This window comes from Triturus cristatus, chromosome 11, assembly GCF_964204655.1.
Source record: "Triturus cristatus chromosome 11, aTriCri1.1, whole genome shotgun sequence".
Lineage (NCBI taxonomy): Eukaryota > Metazoa > Chordata > Amphibia > Caudata > Salamandridae > Triturus > Triturus cristatus.
In genome coordinates this window covers 578,254,182-578,277,143 of record NC_140594.1, presented here as the reverse complement: position 1 = coordinate 578,277,143, position 22,962 = coordinate 578,254,182, and the positions used below count along the sequence as shown (strand labels likewise).

The window sequence follows — 22,962 nt, the reverse complement described above, 5'->3', positions numbered from 1 at the left end:
CAAAGGCATTCACAAAGACCTAGGTTTGCCAAATGTAGACATTAAATGGATTGGACAGAGAGGGTTAAAGTGGCACCAATTGATGCCATTGGTGAAATCCTTCATGCAAATCCAACACCCTGACCTCATAATAGTGCACTGTGGTGGCAATGACCTAGGCCCTTTGACTGGGGTAGGTCTGGAAAGGCTTATGAAGGACACCTTTGCAGAACTGATTTCACTTTTCCCTAAAACTGCCTTTGTGTATTCTAACATATGCCAAAGGCAGAAATGGAACTGGTCCGATCATTTTTGTCCACAGATTGAGAAAGCTAGGAAACATGTGAATAAATCTTTTTCTGCTTTTCTCCGAGACTACAGAATGGGGTCCATTTACAATAACAATCTACGCTTTCATATGCAAGAGATGTATAGGAGAGATGGAGTACACTTTACTGACGAAGGAAACAGAGTCTTCCTCAACAACTTTAGACTCTGTATAGGTACTTACTTATAAGTACCAAAAACTCTCAATGAACACAACGGCTCTTTTTAGAGCCACTCAAGAACAAAACACTTAAGCTTAATCTTTATCTCCCAACAATTTCTTTTTTTTCCCTTGGATCCGCGAACCCACCGCAAGAGAATCCGTGCATCCAACGCGATAGGATGCGCGCACCGTGCGCGCATTTCGCCGTTTTTTGTTTTTTTTTTAAAAAGGGGGGCCCCAGGGGGTCCTTCTGGGACCCCCTAAGCACCTCTAGAGGGTCAGAGTATTTCCACTCTGCCCCCTTTACATGTTTTACACACTTTTTCCCCTTGCTTCTTCAGCCTCGCTTCTACCGAGGCAGAAAATGGCCGCCAACAGTTCCTGGTTTCGAATGTAGAGAGACACTAGACAGCCAATTAGCATTCAGCGCGCGATCGGGAGGGTGCGCGCTCGGTTCGGGGAGGGTGCGCGTACGGTGCATGTACGGTCCGCGGATCCTCCGCGGCTATAGATATTTATGTACTTTTAACTCTAATTTTCTCAGGAACTACTGAACAGATTCACACCATTTATGCAAAAGGCACGAGTCTGAACTGAGGACTACCTCTTTGCCAAATTTGGTGTCATTCCGTTCAGCGGTTCAAGCTGTAGCTGCGACAACAGATCCTATGGGAAATTGCATGGGGAAAACGCGTTTTGGGACCTCCCTTTTTTCTCGGCCCCCCTTGACGAATCACCACAAAACTTTCAGGGTCGGAGCGGATTGGAGCTGGCCAAAAGTTTGGAAAAGTTCGCGAGGATTCGTCAACCGGCGCCAGACTTATTGGGAATAGAATGTTGCGGATTTCCTGTGGAAAATAGGCCATAACTATAACTATCTACTGGCGACCGCCAGTAGATTTTATATATATATATATATATATATATATATTTTTTTTTTTTAACACTTACCATCCATCCAATCAAAGGTATCAGCGCACTTTCAGAGTGCTGGTGTTTTTTGTATTTTTGGATTTCATACAACTAAAAAGCTCAACTTGTTTTGGCTATACAATAGCCTTGTGTGCGTGTGTGTGTGTGTGTATATATATATCTGCAGCTTGCGGCTTGCTGCCAGATGCAGGTGAAAGACGTTACTGCAAGCACCTTTTTAAACATACCGATACCCTTCTTTTATAAAAGAAAGCCAGCACTCGAAGAACAGAAATTATCCATGCCTTTAATATTCCAAGTTTCACAAAAGTCCACTTATTGTTATCCTAAAAACAGCACAAATGTCACTGCAGATAATAAGAGAAGTTTTTCGGCTGATTCGACAGCCTTTAGGAATCCAAAAAGTGCTGCCATATTGTATACTCTTTAAATACTAATTAAGTACTAGAAATAGAAGGGATATATAGCGTTCCCCGCCGAATCTGTTATGTCCATAATATATTCCTTAATTCATCATATGGGAAATATCGTGCAATGTCCATACTTATTAACAATTATTCACCCCAAATGGTTCATAGAAATAATGTTGGGCACACATTTCCACCAATTTTTTAATCATATCATGTTTCATATAGGCGGCATAGGAATAGTTTCATTCATCTCAGTGCCAAGTTCATACAAAACGACCTTCAAATAGAGTTCGTGCTGTTTTAGTAAAATCCATCCTTGTTTCCATGCAAAGGCGATCTTACAAAGACTCATGTTTGCCGATCCTCACCACTTCCGTGGTGCCCTGCTCCTGACTTCTGGATCCACCTAAGGAGCAACGATAAAGGAAACGGGCAGGCAGAAAAAAGCCCCCGCCAACAGAGTCCTATGGCTCTCCGTGCCAAACCTCTCTCCCCGCCTCCGCCCCCATTTCAACTCCAATCTTTTTTCCAGGTCAGGGGACAAGCCGTCGTGATACATCCAAACAACTGCAGCTTGCGGCATGCTGCCAAAACGCAGGTGGTGCTGGTGAAAGACGTTACTGCAAGCGCCTTTTTAAACATACCAATACCCTTCTTTTATATATATTCACTGAAAAAACCAAAGGTTTCAGGGGCGTTATAGTTAGGAATTGGCATTTAAAAAACCTTAGAAATTCCTCTGTTATAGTTAGTTCAGCTAACTATAACTCGCGCCCCCACAATGCACTGCTGATGACGTCACATATTACATCACTCATGACATGGTCAGTGACATCACTGATGACATCACTGATGACGTCATCCAGTGACTGTGTTTCTGTAAAGTTTAAATATGTTTTATATATTTTATAGTGAAAGGCCTATGGAAGAATGAGTGGGTGTATAAGTGTGTGAATGGGTGATTTTCTAGGTGCGTAACAGACTCTATAAGTGAGTCATTAAATGTATCTTACTGCAGACTAGTGACTAAACTGTGTGAATGTCTGTATGTGTCTGTGTGTTGGTGTGTAAGTGGCTGCATGGTTTTGTGAATAGCTATATGAGTGTCTATATGGGTTATTGATTGGTTGTCTGAGTATCTGTATGGGTGCCTGAGTGTTTGTGTGGGTAGGGTGTGTGTGACTCTGTGCATAGATGTGTGAGTGGGTGATTCAGTGGGTGCATGGTTTTAAGAGTGCATCTGTGATGGACTGTATGGTTGGGTGACTGTATGTAAAGGTGTGTTAGTGATTGAATGTATATCTCAGTTGTACATGTGTCAGTAACTACATATGTGAAACGCAGTGTATATGTGTGTAACAGTATATAACTATCTATATGTGAGAGTGTGTGATTTTGGGAGTGGCTGTATGGATGAGTGTGTGCTTGTATCAGTAATTGTATAAGAGCATCAGAATTTGTTAGTATTTTTATGAGTAAGTGAACTTGAGTGTGTTTAACTGTATAGGTGAGTAAATTGGACTGTGATTAATTATTTGCATGACTGACTAGATGTGTCAGTACCTCAATGGATGATTGGCGGTGTGTGAGTGTCTATATAGGTGTATAAATGCATATGATAGTCCTGTACAGAGTGACTGTAAGTATGAGTGACTGTACAGGTGAGTGAGTGGAGATGTATGTAGACCTAAGAGTCAATGAGTGGGTGTGTAGTTATTGGTATTGTAGTATCTATGGTTTTCAAAATGGCCGTCTGAAATTTTGAGTCGGTGTATCAAAGGTTATATTAGGGTGTGAGAAGATGCACTAATTTATCACATGGATGACGTCATCAGTGATGTCATTTGAGATGTCATCAGTGATGTCATCAGTGATGTCACTGACCATGTCATGAGTGATGTAATATGTGACGTCATCAGCAGTGCATTGCGGGGGCGCGAGTTATAGTTAGCTGAACTAACTATAACAGGGGAATTTCAAGGGTTTTGTACGAGGGAAATGTCCAGCTAACTATAACGCCCCTGAAACCTATGTTTTTTTTAGTGAATTTCAAAGGTTTTTTAAATGCCAATTCCTAACTATAACGCCCCTGAAACCTTTGGTTTTTTCAGTGAATTTCAAAGGTTTTTTAAATGCCATTTCCTATCTATAACTTAACTCTAAAGATATCATGTTTAATGATTTTCATTGGATTTCTATATTTGTCAAATTCAGTGTGTCAATTACATTAATTATGTTTTGTTTGAAATTCTTTTTCATCACCATTTTTTAAATTTACTTTTTTTAATTAATTCTTTTAAAAACGTAAAAAATATTATTTGTTTTTATTGGATTTTTCAAACATGGCTGCAGTTTAAGCAGCCGTGCAGAGAGAAGCATAGATTTGCAACATATTTATGTACATATGTTGCATCCCTGTGCTTTGGAAGTACTACAGCACACTGCAGTTAAAGAGGTTACTGTGTGATGCTGCAGCACTTCCTCATAGCTCTGCACTTATACATTCACCATACGCTACTAATGCATTCATTCAGTCAATTACATACTACACATACATTCATCTAAACTTTCACACACTAACAACGAAATTTAGCTCTTTTTTTAAACCAGGAAAGTTAGTTCTTACAAGAACTTTAGTTTTTTCTTCTTTTTTTTTTGATGGTTTTTCCAACTATTCTGTGAGTTTTTTTTTGTGTGGATTTTTTGGACAAAACAAAAAACAAAACAGGAGGAACCAAACAAAGGACTTCAGGGAACAATAAAAAAAAAAATAGCAAATGTGACTTTCTTGCCGGCGACAGATCAGATCGATCGACTGCTCACCGTAGCACAAAGTCGCATTGCACTTAGTGCAGAGCACTTTTAAAAATTGAAATTGAGGACGGATGTCCAAGTTTTGGGCTGATGGATGCACTCTTGAAGTGCTCGGCTGCGATGAGGTGGAAGGCGCAGGAGCAGGAGTGTTTCTCATCCGTTTACACTCTTCTCATGCAAGATTGTTTGGAGGAAGGGTCCTTAGGTGCTTCATCATACTAGCCGTACCGCACAAAGTATTTCTTGTTAGGATCCCCTCGCGACAGCACTCTTTTGCAAATCTTGCATGTGACCAAGGTGGCATTGCTCTTATTCTGCCCCTCGGGAAAAGTAAAAAATGTCCACACCACTGAAGAAAAACGTTCTTTGCGTGGTGCCTCCTCCAAACATTCATCCTTAGATGTATGAGGAGATGCAGGTGATGCCTGCTGCCCTAAAGTCATTTTTAGTTGAAAAAAGTTAGAGCTAAGTGTAAACTTAGTCTAAAAAATCTTCTGTTCTGCAAAGAGATGCTCCTCCAAAGAAGGTTAAAGAAGAATGATTGAATTGGGTGGGGTCTTTCAATAGTTAGAACAGGAAGTGTAATGAACCAATCAAATCTTTTTTTGCAGGTCACATGGGATCCGCGCACCCTGCGCATAGGCAGCACGCACCCAGCGCGCATCCGCAAAATTGAATTAAAAAAAATTATAGGATTAGATGTAAAAATATTAGTTTTAAGACTAGTTTAGAGTTTGTCTTCAATTAATATTCACATGAAATACATATATATATGTTTTTTTAAATGTTAAATATTTCGCGGGATCCGCGCACCTACCGCGTCATAGACGCAGATGACGAATCGCGGAAGCAGTAAACGTTGCGTTACATACATCGAACGTGTCGCGTATAGGCTGGGAGTCGCGTACCAGTCGCATTGCGATCGCGCACTAAACACTTACCCAACACATACCATGCGCGGATGCTAATGCGTAGGGATCGGGAACGGTGCGCATAGGGTGCGCGGATCCAAAAACATGGAAAAAAATATATAAAATAAAGTGTTGAACATATAGTTAAAGAAATATTTTTAAAAAATATTTTAAAAATGTCTGAAAAAACAAATCATATTTTTTACGTTTTTAAAAGAATTAATTAAAAAAATAAATTAAAAAAATTGTGATAAAGAATTTCAAAAAAACATAATGTAATTGACACACTGAATTTGACAAATCTAGAAATCCAATGAAAATCATTAAACATGATATCTTTAGAGATAAGTTATAGATAGGAATTAGCATTTAAAAAATCTTTGAAATTCACTGAAAAAACCATAGGTTTCATGCACGTTATAGTTAGGAATTGGCATTTAAAAAACCTTTGAAAGTCACTGAAAAAACCAAAGGTTTCAGGGGCGTTATAGTTAGGAATTGGCATTTAAAAAACCTTTGAAATTCACTAAAAAAACAGGTTTCAGGGGCGTTATAGTTAGCTGGACATTTCCCTCGTACAAAACCCCAGAAATTCCCCTGTTATAGTTAGTTCAGCTAACTATAACTCGCGCCCCCGCAATGCACTGCTGATGACGTCACATATTACATCACTCATGACATTGTCAGTGACATCACTGATGACATCACTGATGACATCACTGATGACATCACTAATGACGTCATCCATGTGATAAATTAGTGCATCTTCTCACACCCTAATATAACCTTTGATACACCTACTCAAAATTTCAGGCGGACATTTTGAAAACCATAGATACTCCAATACCAATAACTACACACCCACTCATTAACTCTTAGGACTACATACTTCTCCACTCACTCACCTGTACAGTCACTCATACTTACAGTCACTCTGTACAGGACTATCATATGCATTTATACACCTATATAGACACTCACACACCGCCAATCATCCATTGAGGTACTGACACATCTAGTCAGTCATGCAAATAATTAATCACAGTCCAATTTACTCACCTATGCAGTTAAACACACTCAAGTTCACTTACTCATAAAATACTAACAAATTCTGATGCTCTTATACAATTACTGATACAAGCACACACTCATCCATACAGCCACTCCCAAAATCACACACTCTCACATATAGATAGTTATATACTCTTACACACATATACACTGCATTTCACATATGTAGTTACTGACACATGTACAACCGAGATATACATTCAATCACTAACACACCCTTACATACAGTCACCCAACCATACAGTCCATCACAGATGCACTCTTAAAACCATGCACCCACTGAATCACCCACTCACACACCTATGCACAGAGTCACACACACCCTACCCACACAAACACTCAGGCACCCATACAGATACTCAGACAACCAATCAATAACCCATATAGACACTCGTATAGCTATTCACAAAACCATGCAGCCACTTATACACCAACACACAGACCCATACAGACATTCACACAGTTTAGTCACTAGTCTGCAGTAAGATACATTTAATGACTCACTTATAGAGTCAGTTACGCACCTAGAAAATCACCCATTCACACACTTATACACCCACTCATTCTTCCATAGGCCTTTCACTATAAATATATAAAACATATTTAAACTTTACAGAAACACACAGTCACTGGATGACGTCATCAGTGATGTCATCAGTGAAGTCATTTGAGATGTCATCAGTGATGTCATCAGTGATGTCACTGACCATGTCATGAGTGATGTAATATGTGACATCATCAGCAGTGCATTGCGGGGGCGCGAGTTATAGTTAGCTGAACTAACTATAACAGGGGAATTTCTAGGGTTTTGTACGAGGGAAATGTCCAGCTAACTATAACGCCCCTGAAACCTATGTTTCTTTTAGTGAATATATATATATATAATCAGCAGGTGATTTACATGTCGTTTGCCATTTTTCCTTGTGTGTGAGGCTCGTGATCAAGGACTCAGGTCTGAAACGCGTAGAGCAGTCTTACTGGATGAAGTGTGCAATGCTGATTTTGCTGCAGTCCTCAGCTTTAAGGGACTTACCTTCCGGGAGGGCATCCCCAAGACGGCAACCTGTTTGTGTGGATAGTTTTCGGCCATGCCGGTCGCGGGAATAAACAGCCGCATTACAGCGGATCCGCAGCAATTGGAGGTCTGGTGTGCTGAGCGAAAGGCTCAGGCATGAGTGACCGTTAACAGGCAGCGCATTCAGCTTGTGCAATTTCATCAACCCGCTGGGGAGCAATGGTGCACACGAATGAGGAGATGGACAAACACCCGCTGGGGTATTTTATTTCATGTAAAGACTGTGAATACCAGAGTGCTTAGCGGCACACATCCCACTGGGGTGGGGCACACGCCCACTAGGGCGTGACCCAATGAAATCATCAGCAGGTGATTTACATGTCGTTTGCCATTTTTCCTTGTGTGTGAGGCTCGTGATCAAGGACGCAGGTCTGAAACGCGTAGAGCCGTCTTACTGGATGAAGTGTGCAATGCTGATTTTGCTGCAGTCCTCAGCTTTAAGGGACTTACCTGCCGGGCGGGCATCCCAAAGAGGGCAACCTGTTTGTGTGGATAGTTTGCGGCCATGCTGGTCGCGGGGATAAACCGACGCATTACAGCAGATCCGCAGCAACTGGCGGTCTGGTGTGCTGATCGGAGCGGCAGGCTCAGGCATGAGTGACAGTTAACAGGCAGCCCATTCAGCTTGTGCAATTTTATTAACCCACTGGGGAGCAATGGTGCACAAGAACGAGGAGAGGGACAAACACACACTGGGGTATTTTATTTCATGTAAAGACTGCAAATACCAGAGTGCTTGGTGGCACATGCCAGCTTGAGCGGGACACACGCCCACCAGGGCGCGACCCAATAAAATCATCAGCAGGTGATTTACATGTAATTTGCCCTTTTTCCTTGTGTGAGGCTCGTGATCAAGGATACAGGTCTGAAACGCATAGAGCCGTCTTACTGGATGAGGTGCAATGCTGATTTTGCTGCAGTCCTCTGCTTTAAGTTACTTACCTTCTGGGAGGGCATCCCCAAGAAGGCAACCTGTTTGGGGCCCGATTCCGATGTCCGATGGACCGGAGTCCATCCGACATCGGTTTGGAACTGGAACCGACCGACTTCCTGTCGTCTGTTCCAGCCCTGGAAGTAGGATGCTACTGAACCTTGTTTGGTCGCAATCCTATACTTTACAATGGGAGCATGCATTCCGAACGGAATGCATTTTCTCAAGGTAAAGAGCAGGGGTGCAGTTCATCCCTGCACCTCGTGGCAGGCACCTCAAAGTGCCTGACACCGGGTGCAGGGATCACCAGGGGGGCAGTGTCCACAATCCGGAGGACTTGCTCCCATGGGGAACCTGCTGGGGGCCTCCAAAGGCAGATACCCAAAGCCTTTCAGTGTCGGAAAGATCGGCACAGAAAGGCTTTGGGAATCTGCCATCGTAATCCCTTGGCAGGAAAGTGCCGGCAGCGGGATTACTGATGGTTTTCCGAATGGCGGACAGGCTCTCCTAGCTCGTCGGAGGCCATTCGGAAATCCGATTCAGATTCCCTTCTGACCGACCCCATCAAGATGGGTTGGTCAGCAAGGAATCCGAACAGCAAATTGCGATGTGGTCGGAGCCGTTTCCGACTGCATCTGAATCAGCCCCATAGTGTTAAATATTAGTGGAATTTATTTAATTTACATTATATTAAATTTAGATATTAAAATAGTTAACATTGACTTCTTTCAACTGTATTTATAATACAAAATCAATATTAGTGTCATCAATATTTTTTTCCAATATTTTGGTACTTACCATTAAAAGTATAGGAACACGATATTGTCGTAAATTAGATTATTGACACAATATTTTTGTGAACTGTATTTTTTACCACGATATTATGTCAGTGATCCATTTTGAAATTCCGAGAAAAAGAGTTGCTCGTGATGGTGTAAGACATTTGCCAGCTTTGAATGAGTGACCTTGATCTCTCTCTATCTCTCTTTTTCTTTCTCCCTTATCTTTTGTCCCTGTGCATCTTCGTTCCATTCCTGGATTTAGTTTCACACATTTATGTAAAGGAGCGAGTAAGAGTACTCTAATGGGGCAAGTTTTTGGAGAGCAAATTTTGCACAGGGTATATTTGTGGAGAGAAGTTTTAAACAGACCGAGAAACCTGTTCTTTATGGGACAGATATTGGTTATAGATTTAGTCAGTCTGTAGTGAATTTTAAAACTCTCATATAATCCAGTCTCTGAGTTGGGTAGACAAAGAGATACATTTTAAAACAGCCATGTGTGACACATATTTAGGACCTTGGTGTAAACTAATCTGCTGTGTGGGTCGAATTTTGGAGTGTCTTTTGATTGAGGTTTTTTATGTTGTAAATTTAGGCATGGAATATGGCATAGATGTTGTTTGAGCCAAATTTAGGGATGCAGTTTGATTGAGGCATTTTTCACATGGTATTTTTAAGTTTGAAGTTAAAAAAAGACTTTCTGGGGTAGACTGAGCGGTTAATATGTAGTACATGAATGTAGTGGTCCACTTGGAGCCAGTCCGTAGGCCCGATTAGAGTAGCAGGGTGAAACCAGGACCATTCAGTGATGCAGTTTTGAGAATGATTTGTGAGAACCATGTTTAATGAGTGAATTTAGGTTTGACATTTGATCCTAGCAATGTGTGGTCATGTATAAAGTATGGTAAAGTGGATGTGTGTGTTGGGGCTGACTTCTAAGTGTTTCTCCTTGTCTCCAGGCAGGTTCTGTGGGGACAAGGTGCCAGAGCCCATCATCTCAACTGACAGCCGGCTCTGGATCGAGTTTCGCAGCAGCAGTAACTGGCTTGGAAAGGGCTTCTTTGCAGTCTATGAAGGTAACCAACATTCAAAGGTCATGTGAGGAAGGATATGTGTGCCAACGGATCCCTCGGAATGAGCACAAAAAAATTACAAAAAAAACGAAAACACCCCAATAGGTGAAAAAGACTTTGGGATCTGATTGTGGAAGTGTAGGATTGGGCAGAGCTGTGGCCACACGTTTAATACTGCATTAGAGTACGGGGAATATTTAATTTACAGAAGAAAATTATTTTGCAAGAGGTATTTCCTAATACTGAAAGGTACATTTCCTTAAGAGCCTAACCTAGTCCCAGTTAGAAAGTAAAATACATAAGGTCAGTTTTAGTCACTGGTATGTTTCTGAACCCTCCTCCCCTGAACCTGTATTCATATGCTGGCCATTGAGAGCTGTGTGGAGATAACGTGCCTATATATAGCCAAGCTTGGAAGGACGAGTCATCCTTGCTGTTATGTGGATCTGTGACTTGAAAGGTTGCTCCCACATTTTTAAATCTGATTCTTTGACCCCTTGATCTATTTTATTTGCAGAATTAAACACGAGCTTGCCCTCCTTTTCTTTTACCACCAACTAGACCAGCGGGGGGGCTCATCCGCAATGGCAGAGTAGCGTCGCCCCACTGGTTCAGCCTGCATGGGTGGGGCGGAGCCAGACCCTGGGAGGAGGGCGGTGTGATGTGCACTACTAACAGTGCATGTCCTTTTGGGCAGCTGTCTTAGGCCAGCCAAACAGACATGCGCAGTTAGGTTTCTCCAACCTGGCTGTATTAAACAGCCAGCTTGGAGAAACAGCAGAGACTCCCTATCCTGAGCGGATCGTCAAAGCAGCCCGCTCGGGCCAATCCACGCGCTGCTCTCACGCAGCATAAGACGCAGCATAAGAGCAGCGCTGGGAATGGATGGGGAGTCTGCTGCTGTCCCAGTGTCTGCTGGGACCAGGAAGCAGAGGAGCTCCGAGGCACGAGGCGGCAGAAACAGCATGAGGTAAGTTTTCTTCTATTTCATTTTTTCTCCCCCCCACATGGTTTCTCCCCCCTCCACCTGCCCCACCACTGTCAACATAACTCAGCCACCACTGAACTAGATGCAAAGCTTCAATTATTTGGAAACCTAAAGACAGAAATGTCGGTGGTAAATTTGATGGATCATGTTGGTAATGATGTCCCTACTGAGTATGGCACCAATTCACTTAGAGCACCATAGATGTATTAAATAAAGTTTTAATTTATGTTCATGACCTAAACATATAGCTCTTGTGCTTTTGAATTTACGCTCTAGATCTCATAGTCAGCCTCGATGGCTGTTGTACTGTTTCTGTGGACTGACAAACCACCATGACATCAAGTACGTTAATTGTATGAGATGCAAGCATAAAGTTAAACTGTGCATGTAGATGATGAGGCATTTATTTTACGTTCTTTGTCAGAAATGGTTAAAGAGTTGGTGGAGGATGGGCAATTAGACTTTGAAAAAGAAGGAAGTAATGAAGATTGCCTCGAATTGCCCTTAGTCATTTGAGATAACCGTAAAATCATAAAACCTTAAAGTCAAACCCCTTTGATGATAACCTTGACTGAGTCTTGGTACTTCTCAAGCTAGGGTGCCAAATGTAAAACTTTTATTAAATAAACTTCTACATTAGAATTCAGGCAGAAAAGGGACAAGCCTTTGATATTGGAAAAGTCAACACAGAGAGAACTTAAATTAGTACACATAACAGCTACACAATAAAGATTTTGATGCCTTCTGCCATGAAATATTCTTACACTGAAGTCTCTGAATTGTCTCTGAAGTGGTTGAGGAAGCTTTGGGGTCTCCTTCTAAGATCTTAGAATCACAGATCTCGAAGACCGAATGTATGAGCAGAATGCAAGGAGCCCTCTTCTTGCCATCGATCCAGAGGAGCATGCGCTCCTGAAGATAACAGAGAATGTTTTTAGACCTGACCCTTGCACAGGATATTGACATGCTTTCTTGTCTGAGAAAGAAGAGCGTCTTTGAGAGGAACTTGAAAGGTTATGTGAGGATTATAGGACTGGGTCTTTTTATGAGGAACAGTACCCTATTAGTTCCTCTCTGCCAGATATTTGGATAAAGTACAATGCAGCAATACAGCAAGCTGCAGGCAAATTTAAAATTGAGATTGCGAAAGACAATGCTAAGACAGATTTTCCTTTAAAAACCCTTACCCACCTCGTTCACGTAGCAACGATTGGCCCAATCTAACACAGTTTAAAAAAGCAAACAAAGGAGGTATACCAGAAATGTGCTACGTCACCATCTGTGAATAAGCATAACACAAAAACCGGTTCGTTTCTTCTTTGAAGTCATAAACGATTGAATGATTCCACTCTGTCTGCATGGACCAAAAGCACTATAACATTGTTGTTCATAGAATATAGCACAGGGAGTCCATGTCCATTTGTCCATAGGATGAGTAGCACCCTGTAGCAGTCTGTCAGAGACTGGATGTTTTTCGGAAATTGACAAATAGGTTTACCCTAATAGCAATTCAATAACTACAGTCCCACATCTTAGATGCAACGGAGGTTTAAAATCTGAAGTGTGAAAGAAGAATTGCAGTCTGATGGACTTCCATTGTAAAATGAGCAATAAAGAACCCTAGCCCTTTAAGGGTATAACAAACATAATAATTGTAGTTTTTAACCCTGTGTTAACTATTTAAGAAAAAGGTTCAAGTAATACTGATTAGTTCTGGTGTACTACCGTTGTCTCAGCGTGGGCCCATTTTTATGACCAGAACATTAGTGAGCTGAGAACATTGGGGCATCAACTAGAAAGTCTTTTGGGCAAGACCTTTTTGGGGAAAATAAGAGTTGAAATTGTAAGACCAGAGTTTTGATAGAAGCCTCAGAGAACAGAAGTTTGTAGTAGTTAAAAATGAAATTTCGGAGATACCCTTCTCCACTTCTCCTCTTCACCCACTAGAAGAGGTGGCTTGCCTCATAGCACAGGCTAACTCTAGCTGCTTTGGTCCAAACGTATGGACATGTTTTATCCTTTCGTCTGCCTCCAAGAACACGCTTCACTTTGAAGCGAGTAATTTGAGCAAAAACAAGTCCCCCTCATTCTGTCTTTAAGTCTGCATCTGATGAATCCCCATGCATGGTTTACATGCAGTACGAACATCATTTTTGTAGGTGCTCACTGCTTCCTTCATGTTTGTGCGTGCGTGCATGCACACCTTCTGTTGCCCCACTCACATAAAAAGAGGCACACTTGTAGGAGCCTCTTTTATTTGTATGGCCCCTCGGCCTATGGGTTTGAGCCGAAAAGTTAAGTGGCCTGCTCATTTGGGTGTCATTTTGTGAATCTATTGAAAGGCAGTTTTGTGGTTATGATAGGTCTGAAGGAGATATATTCCCATATTCTAATGCACAGAGGGCACAAGACGTTCTTGAGATTTATGGTAGGCACAAAGCATTACCAGTTTGGGATAAAGTGTGCTCCAAGAGAGTTCACAAAATGCTGGTCTCTGGAAGATAACTATATCACAACAGATTCCATTCATGTTATCATTACATAGACGATTAGCTGGCGAAGACTAATTCCCTTTGCCAGACATCAGTCTCTGATAGCAAGAGAAGTGGTGAAATTGTTGGGAACGGTAGCATCAAACATTCCCCTGTTGCCCAGTGGAAGATTACAGGTAATATTACAACAGCAATGGTCACCTCCCCTGGAGGATTGGGAGGAAGTAGTGTTTGTTACACTAAGGGGCAGGAGAAGCTTCCTTGCATTGATAGATGTTGGACAGTTTATCTTGAGAACAGCGACAGACCCAGAACCCGGCGTAACCAATAGAACAGAGGTATTCTTGATGTCGTGTAGGCCCACTACAAGACCAAGAGTAAGTGGTGAGTACAAAATGGTGGCAATACTTACATGTGCTAGAACTAAGGATTGTGGGTCCAGTTCTGGTGTCATTCAAAAGAGTGCCTCTCAGCAAATGGAGCAAGTAGAGATTGACACTACAGCTTCAATGTTTTAACATATTAAAACTGTGTGGGAACAGTGTACCCTCAGCCATTTGTAGATGCTTGAGTTACTTGACATAAGGCGATCACAAACAGAACCTCAGCCATGGCAGATCCTATACTGGTTCACAATTATGTGGCAGATACTTTCCAAATGCAAACTTTATATAAGTAGGAACCAGAACAGTAAAGTGTAGAGGGACTACTGCATAAATGAGGCATCCCAGAAATCAGTTTATTTTCAACATGTGAAATTGAGAAATGTTTTTATGCCCACAATATTGGGCCATGTAGATTGCGTTGTCCGCCTTTTTTTGCAAGAAAAGTCCCTGTGCTTGATGTATGTTTGGCAGCTACATGGACATCTGCCCCCACACTTTGGCGGTGCATTAATGTATCTGTGCAAACACCAAAGTCGTGATAAGCAGTGCTTCCAAGTTTATTTAAGGCAATTTGAACCACATATCAAAATCTGCAAAGGAGAAATTACTCCTTGTGGGTGCCCTGCAATTTGATGTACGAATGATTCATGCTTCAAAAATGTATTTTACTTCTAACAATAGTTTTGCAGCTTGAAATATGTTACGGATTTGTATTCACACCTCCCCGTGAAGTTGCAGGACTCATAAGTGCATTTGACAGAGCCACTCGAAGAATAAGGATAGATGAATCTACGTCTGATGCTGCTATGTGGTGAACTGTAGAGTAGCATTAACTGGAGCGAGGAAGTTGTCAATATAGTCCTGCCCATAGAGGAAAGCAAGTGAAGGTTATGAGCCAGCCACTGGCGTGAGAGAAACATGCACAGCTTGTACATCGATAGCTAGTATCATGCTGCAAATCGGTACCGACATGTACCTTGTTTCTTTTCTTCTTCTCTTTCAGCGATCTGCGGAGGTGATGTAAAAAAAGACAACGGCCATATCCAGTCCCCAAACTATCCCGACGATTACAGACCGAGCAAAGTCTGTATCTGGAAAATCGTGGTGTCGGAGGGCTTCCACGTTGGACTCACCTTTCAGTCCTTCGAGGTATGATGCCAGCTAGTCTGCCTCCAGGGGACACCGGCAAGCACAGATATCAGGGACTGTGCTAGTTTTGGGGTACCACAGTGATGTAAGGGGCAGAGGGCAGTGATGTTCTTATACTGTAGAATGCCAAAATGCCAAGTAGCTCTAACAGCATGAATGTAATCACTGCAGCGCCCTATGGATTCCTGTATATACTGTCTGGAGCTGGACGTTGTGATCCCTAGAGTGCCTAACAGTACATATCATGGCCTGGGGTACTACTTGGTGATACATTGTCAAAGAGAACAATACATGAACCTCACTATCATACAGTTCAACCAAGGAAAATTGATGACCTAGTACCCCAGCGCCTGGAAACCTTAAGGGGTGATATGTTTGCGCTTTACAAATATGGATACTTTCTTTATGTATTTCCTTGGAACAGAAGGTCATTACAGTGCCATGCAGCTCAGAGTGCTCTGGGGATATACTGTGCCTTCTGCTGCATATAAATAATGTGGGTGTAGTGAGGGGCTGCATGGTGAAGCACAGAACAAGAAAGCTGTAGTGCTGTCCAGCGCAGAGAGCAGAAACAGAGTAGGGTGAGCTGTGACAGTGGTACAGTGACATACAGCAAAGTGAGCAGGGCCATGGTACAGTGCCTGCAGCACAGAACACAAGGCCCCGGGGTACTGTAAGACTGCAATGGCAGACAGAAAGGAGAGGGGGAATCTGCATAGTGAGAGGCTCTACAGTGCCATGCAGGACAGAGAGAGGGTCTGCGGGTACTGCGGAGGGCTTCAGTGCCATGAACCACTTAGTGGGAGCCAGGGTCTTGCAGGACACCTGTCCGTGGAGCAGTGACTAGGGTCTTTCAGTGTTCTACAGTGCCATACTGCACAGATCAGAGAATGGGATGTTGCAGGGCGTTACTGTGCATATTGCACAGGGAGCAGGTACCAAGGGACTGCCTCGCAGTACAGTGTACTACAACACAGAGAGCGTGGACTGGGGTATGGCAGTTGCTAAAGTGCTGTTCAGTACATTGAGCAGAGATCTGTGTACTGCAGGTAATTACAGCGTCATACAGCATAGACCATAGGTGCTACAGTGCATGCATCACATGGCGCAGGGACTAGGAATGCTTACAGTGGCTCTGAACACAGTCAGAGAAAGTGGACGTCAGTCCTGCAGTGCTGGCCAGCACATAGAAGGGAGTCATGGTTACAGTGAAGCACTGCATTGTTACGCGTCACAAAGAGCGGACTGTGGGCTGTTGCAGAATTCCACAGTGGTGCATAGTCGAAAGAGGAGGGACCAGAGTACAGCAGAGAGAGCTGGAACTGCATTGGCGTTATAGTTACAGTGCTTTACAGGCCAGAGAGGAGGCTCCATGGCGCTGGGAGACTTGGCAGAGGAGTACTGCCAGGGATCGCAGTACTATTTAGCACTATATTGAACGTCCTGTTTCCTGTAGGGTTGTAGGGAAAAGGAAGGGTGAACAAAGTACTGGTCACACAATATCACCTTCTTGCTCGTTGCTAATAGTGTTGCAGTTGTACGAAGTGGATTTTGTGACATGCCCTCTTCATACATGCACTCTACAGATTGAAAGACATGACAGCTGTGCCTATGACTACTTGGAAATCCGGGATGGCAGCAGCGAGTCCAGCCCCCTTGTGGGACGCTACTGCGGCTATGACAAACCTGATGATATCAAGAGTACCTCCAACAAGCTGTGGATGAAGTTTGTGTCCGATGGCTCCATCAACAAGGCAGGGTTTGCTGTTAACTTCTTTAAAGGTAGGTTGTTTGCTAGAATGTGGTGGGTGGTCCTGCATGATGGAGGTCCGCGATAGCGAGTAGTCGCGGTTGCAGATCACATGCTACGGGCGTTTGTGTGAGCGGCAACAAATCATGTGCAAATTGGCCTGCTTGTTGGTGGAGATGATAGAGCATATGTTTAAAAGCCTGACCTGTGCTTGAGGAAGGTTGTATTTTGTCTGGTGAAGATTAAAGGTCACAAGCTGTGTGATCTTCCTCCCATCTAACGATAAGCTGTTTGGTCAATCTTCGTCCTTCTCTCTACTTTTTCCTTCCTAGAGGTAGATGAGTGCTCTCGACCGAACAATGGAGGCTGTGAGCAGCGCTGCGTCAACACCCTGGGAAGCTACAAGTGTGCCTGTGAACCTGGGTATGAGCTGGCCGCGGACAAGCGCAAATGTGAAGGTGAGTGCATAACTGCAGCACGGCAAGTTACCAGGAGTACCTGACGAAGACCACAGTAGTGTGAAATTCCTTCCAGGACTGCCTTCAGTTTGAACCTCTTAGAGCCATGGCTGCAGTGTTCATTTCATCCTCACAATGCCCCTTAGGGTGAACTTCTAGCACTGGCCTGCTCATGACGGCATCTTCCTAGCAGGCATACCGTAGCAATAGTACCATGTCAGTGTTCGAGATTCAGTTATGTTAACTTCATCAAAAGCAATTCCTAGTAATTGCTATCTTCCTCCTGCAATTGTCCTTCAGTTTGTGCTTTCACAGGAGAGTGTGTCTGTGTGTGTCCAGAAGCTTTATCCAGGGGTATCCGCTGGGTAGGTTTGCATGTTTTTTCCCTCTCGCCCTTAATTTACTTCTCTCCTGGCCGTTTCCTGATATACTCTTATTTTCTCTCTTGACCCGTCCCTCTCTCTACCCGGTCTCTGTGATTCTTATGATTTGTCCTTGACAAATCACTTGTGCCAAAAAACTCTTTTGCGAATGCCTTTTCTGTTGAATGTTTTAATTATTCATGAGGCAGACCTACATGTCTTTCTCAACTATTTCGTACAGGCAACCATACATATACCTCATTAAACTGCACCTATTGCTCCCCTTTACTTTTATTAACATCAGTGTTACTGCTGTTCTTGTGCTGAATGCCAATGGAGTCCTGCACTGCTACAGGGCAGAGCAGTGCACCCCAGTCCACTTTCTGTTTGTAACTGAATAAATGGAAAGCGAAATTACAGTGTTGATTCTTGCTATGCAATGGTATATGCATACTTGTCAACCCAATTTAGGTATTCGGTTACTGCTTTTTCAGCAGAATTACCACCTTCTGTGATTAATCAGGGTTATCCTACTACTTTTTTGGGTAAGCATTCCCACTTGGAGTGAAAATATATCAACAGTGTTTTCAAGTCCCGAGAGAGGCCAACTGAATAGCCAGTCTGATGGCTGCTACCACAATGTACTCAGCCAATAGAATTCTTTGTGAGAGTGTAGCTGGGCACCCGTTATTCGTACACAGCTCAAGTTTAGGCTGTGGGTTTCTCCTTCCAGGCGCATGGATGATGTGCAGCACACCTCACATATAGATCTGTGAGGTAGCGGTTGCAGTTTGCATGTGTGCTTAGCATGCTACTCTTACAGGCTTTGTTGTGACTTGACCATTCAGACAATATCCACACTATATTCAAGTTTTAAAGACAGTATTTATGATGTAATATGTGTTCTGCACTCTGTTACAATTATCTATCTTGTTGCCCAGTCCTGTCATGGCCTGCATCGCCAGTCCCTTATCTCTGTTTCTTTTTACCAACCTCTCCTAGTCCACACTCACTGATTCTGATCTTCTGTCCTGTATCCTGCCCTTTTGCCCTTGCTGTTTGGCTTTCTGTTCCTCCCTTGTATTTTGTACTCTCAACCTGCTCTACATGCCTCTCATTTCTAATGCTTTCTCAAGTACTCATGTGACCTGATGTTTTTGTGTCCTGTACTCTTTCCTGTCTTCTCCAGCCTTCACTCCTACATATTTTGTTTCAGTACTAGCTCATGACCTCTGTCAACCACCACTGTTGACTCTCATATCCTGCCTTGTCGTCTCCCAACACATAACCTTCACTATATCCCGCTTTTTCTCTGTCGAGTTAAGCTTTTCTGCTCGTCTCTCATCAACTTTTTTGAGTTCCATATTCTTTCTGCCCTTGTAGTCATCTCATATCTCTTCTCCTTTAGCCTGGCCTGTCACTAATCGACTTTCTTTGTCCTGTTTGCAACCCTCTTCCAACTGAAAACCTCCCCTCCTGTCCTTTCCTGGTCTCTGTTTCTTGTATCCTGCTCTCTCAGTGCGCTCACTGCTTCCTCTTCTCTGATCCCCACAGCTGCCTGCGGAGGGTTCCTCACCAAACTTAATGGCTCCATTACTAGTCCAGGCTGGCCCAAGGAGTACCCACCCAATAAGAACTGCATCTGGCAGCTGGTGGCACCCACACAGTATCGCATATCACTGCAGTTCGAGCAGTTTGAAACAGAAGGCAATGACGTGAGTAACTGATCATGCACACATGCCCTTGCCGGTGCTCATTCATGTACATTTACTGCCTTGTAAGTAACTGAAACACGTGCATCCAGTAATTATTTTCAGTGCATTAACCATAAGTGTCTACAGCTAACCTCAAATGTATTATAAGAGCTTCAATAACATCCTGTTACATACACTGAATAAAAGTGTACTTAACAGGCATACATGTACATTTAACTTGAGCATACGTAACTTCCCTTTTTAGACAATCAACCCAATCAACAAGGGCTCATTTTTTGCAGATAAAAATAAAGGCCCACAGTGCCTCTCGATATATATTTACTAAACATAAGTGTCAATAACTAATCTCTGTATACATTAAACACCAACATCGAGATCTCATTTTTTTTACATGCATTAAATAAGTACTTGTGTCCTTATTGATATACATTGAGTGTAGGCATCAATAGCTTCACTTTGTGTACATTACAATATTGCATTCATAATGCTTTTGTATGCATAGTACAATCAAGGGAACACGTGTGAAAGCAGTCTTTGCATGTTTTTTAAAGCTGTGCCACCCTGCCCGGTTAGTTCTTTCTGGCTAACCTGTTTTTCCTCCTCCGAACGAGACAACCTGAGATTCCACTAGAGGTGCTTTACATTTCAGGCAAGTCCGTTGCCAGCAGAGCTAGGCTCAATTGAAAAGCGTACCCCGAAACCAAGTGATTGTGGCTACTGCCCTCTCACTCCAGCCCATGAGGTGAATGGCTGGTGACAGCAATTTTAGTTTAAAGGTGCAGACCTCGTGCTGGCTCTCCTCTGTAAACATCGGTTCAGTTCTCGATAACTGGATTCTGTTGCCTATCCTCATATGATGCCCTGTGTGTATGTGTCTAAGTGAATGTGTGCTTTACTGGTCAACATGAATAGTAGGTATTCATTAGGACACCATGTGTGGATATGCAAGGTGTTAGATTTCTTCTGCAGTCCCCCATCTATCCACAGTGGACATCTTTTCTGCCTAAGGTGCTCTCTATCAAATTCGAGATATCTGATGGGTGTGTGGATATTGCCCCATCCATTGCATTACTTAGTGAAGGTTTGCTCTTCTCAGTTGTACTGCCTCTGTTGTTCTGTTATTGGATGTTACCTTGCAACCTGAGCCCTCCGGTCTGTCTCTGTGTTCTGCACTGAAGGATCATCATTGATAGTCATAAACATTAGAATAATTCTCCACTGCGTACGTGTACCCTGGAACATCACTGTATATATTGATATTTGAATAAAAAATGCGAAGAGTCCAGCATGTCCAAATTGTTCGAAGGGCCCTCCAACACCTGATCACAGGCAATATTTCGAAGATTTTAGACTTTATGCAGTATCAAAATCCCTTTCTTTAAATTACATTACAGCAACTATAACACCAACTGTTGGCTTCGTGTATAAGGAACGAGGAAAAGTGCAGCCTTATAGCCTTACATTATAAGACTTAAAGGTCGTATGTGCTTCCACTACAAATGGTGCCTTGAACCAACAGTTACCTCCCCAGACTCACTTCTTTCTTCTGTCGTGTGACTTGGTTCCTGGAACATGCTGAGTGTTTAAACACCTGTGGTTTCAGGGGAGTTTCTCTCTGACAGCATCCCTTTTTGCTTTCACTCTATCTTTAAGATCTAGAAGGATTTCTTCATGTCAGAATACCTTTCTAATTTGTCAAGTGCTAGTCCTTTGGAAAGAAACAGGATACCACGGATCCACACCAGGTTTACGTGGTTTGTTGACCCATCTCCTATTCCCTGAAGTAAAGCAAATTTTGCACACAAAAAATGTCTAGAAGAACCCTCAAAGACTGGAAGGGCATCAAACTTCGTGGGGAGCTAGAAGAGCTCTCAAAGCAGGCAAGAGGAAAACAGCCAAAGGGTCCTCTCAGGAACGTTCAGCTTCCACTGCGATAGAGCCTCATCTCCTAAGGAGACTCCGAGACGAAGATCCCGGGAGAAGGTTAGATAACAGTGAAAAACGACGGCACCCTCATGGACATTTATACCAACGTCATCCATGGTTACCTTTAAAGGCTTCCACGTCTGCAAAAGCCCAAGCCCCAACATGTTCTCCATTGAGAACTGGCTCAATGTCAAAACCTAGTTATCTGCTCTGATCTAGCAGGTATTCAGTGTCCGAGTGCTCCAGACCTATGCAGGTATTTTGCTCACCATCTATTCACTCGACGCCACCTCACAACTCCCCATTGGTGCAGATGCCATTGTGACACATATTGAGATCGCCTAAATGGGCGACCTGGTTTTCAACATCGACTTTCACTTCAGAGAAGGATTGAGGCTATTACCTTCTACAAAACCAACCTCTCAAGATTTTACACCACCAAGGTTTCTCATCCCTACAAATGATCCATTGCAAACACCATTGCATCCTCTTATTCTTCCACCTTCTCCAGGCGTGGTGTCAAGACATACTTCCATTCAGCCTATAAGAAAGTTAGCTTTGCCTCTCATAACATCTCTAGTGGCCAGTGTTCCTCCTAGAATACTTCAGTCCCCCTTAATGCATTCAGGTTCTTCCTGTATGCCAAACCATAGGAGAGTTAGATCTCACTCGCTGCCAACATCTCTTTCACACTCCAATTTTAGAGAGTTGAGATCTTCCTACACTTCTACTTCTCCAGCAAACTTTCCTTCAAGAGTTTTCCCAGTGGCAACATTGCCAAATTCATATTTTGGCGCAAGGTCCTCAAAGCTGAATGTATCCATGGGCATAAACATCAGTGTCTGTCATGCAAACTCTCAAAACCAGAGCTTCCCAAAGACCTTTGTTACCAGGTTTACTAGAGTTAGCGGGAGAAAAAAAAAACCTCACTCCAACCACACTAAAAGCTGTGACTCTAAGACAGTTCAAGAAGTGCATGAAACCTTCACAGGAAAGCAGACCCTAAACTAGTCTGTGTAATAGTCTCAGCAGTAGGAAGGAGATCTGCTTCGGCCCATTAAACATCAGTACCTTGTGTCTGGAAAAATTAAGAGGATACATGTGGCTCGCAAGATGATGAGTGTGACCACTGATTCAGCACTAAAGAGAGTGAGTCCCACTTGTAAGCTGTTATGGCCAGGAAATTTGGGAGGGCATTAAGTCATTTGCTGAAGAAATGCTGAGGCTTCACGGGCAGGATTTTGAAGAAATCGTTTGTGAAGGTTCC

At 42.9% G+C, this 22,962-nt stretch overlaps 1 protein-coding gene across 1 annotated transcript in view; it reads left to right on the top strand.

Moving 5' to 3' along the window:
* BMP1 (bone morphogenetic protein 1) overlaps nucleotides 1-22,962 on the top strand; it is a 475,212-nt gene that overhangs the window by 347,909 nt on the left and 104,341 nt on the right. Inside the window, exons 10-14 of the mRNA XM_085633801.1 lie at nucleotides 10,356-10,472; nucleotides 15,339-15,484; nucleotides 17,071-17,266; nucleotides 17,567-17,692; nucleotides 19,609-19,769. Coding sequence (XP_085489927.1) covers nucleotides 10,356-10,472; nucleotides 15,339-15,484; nucleotides 17,071-17,266; nucleotides 17,567-17,692; nucleotides 19,609-19,769 — 746 coding nt within the window. The remainder of the gene's footprint in view (nucleotides 1-10,355; nucleotides 10,473-15,338; nucleotides 15,485-17,070; nucleotides 17,267-17,566; nucleotides 17,693-19,608; nucleotides 19,770-22,962) is intronic.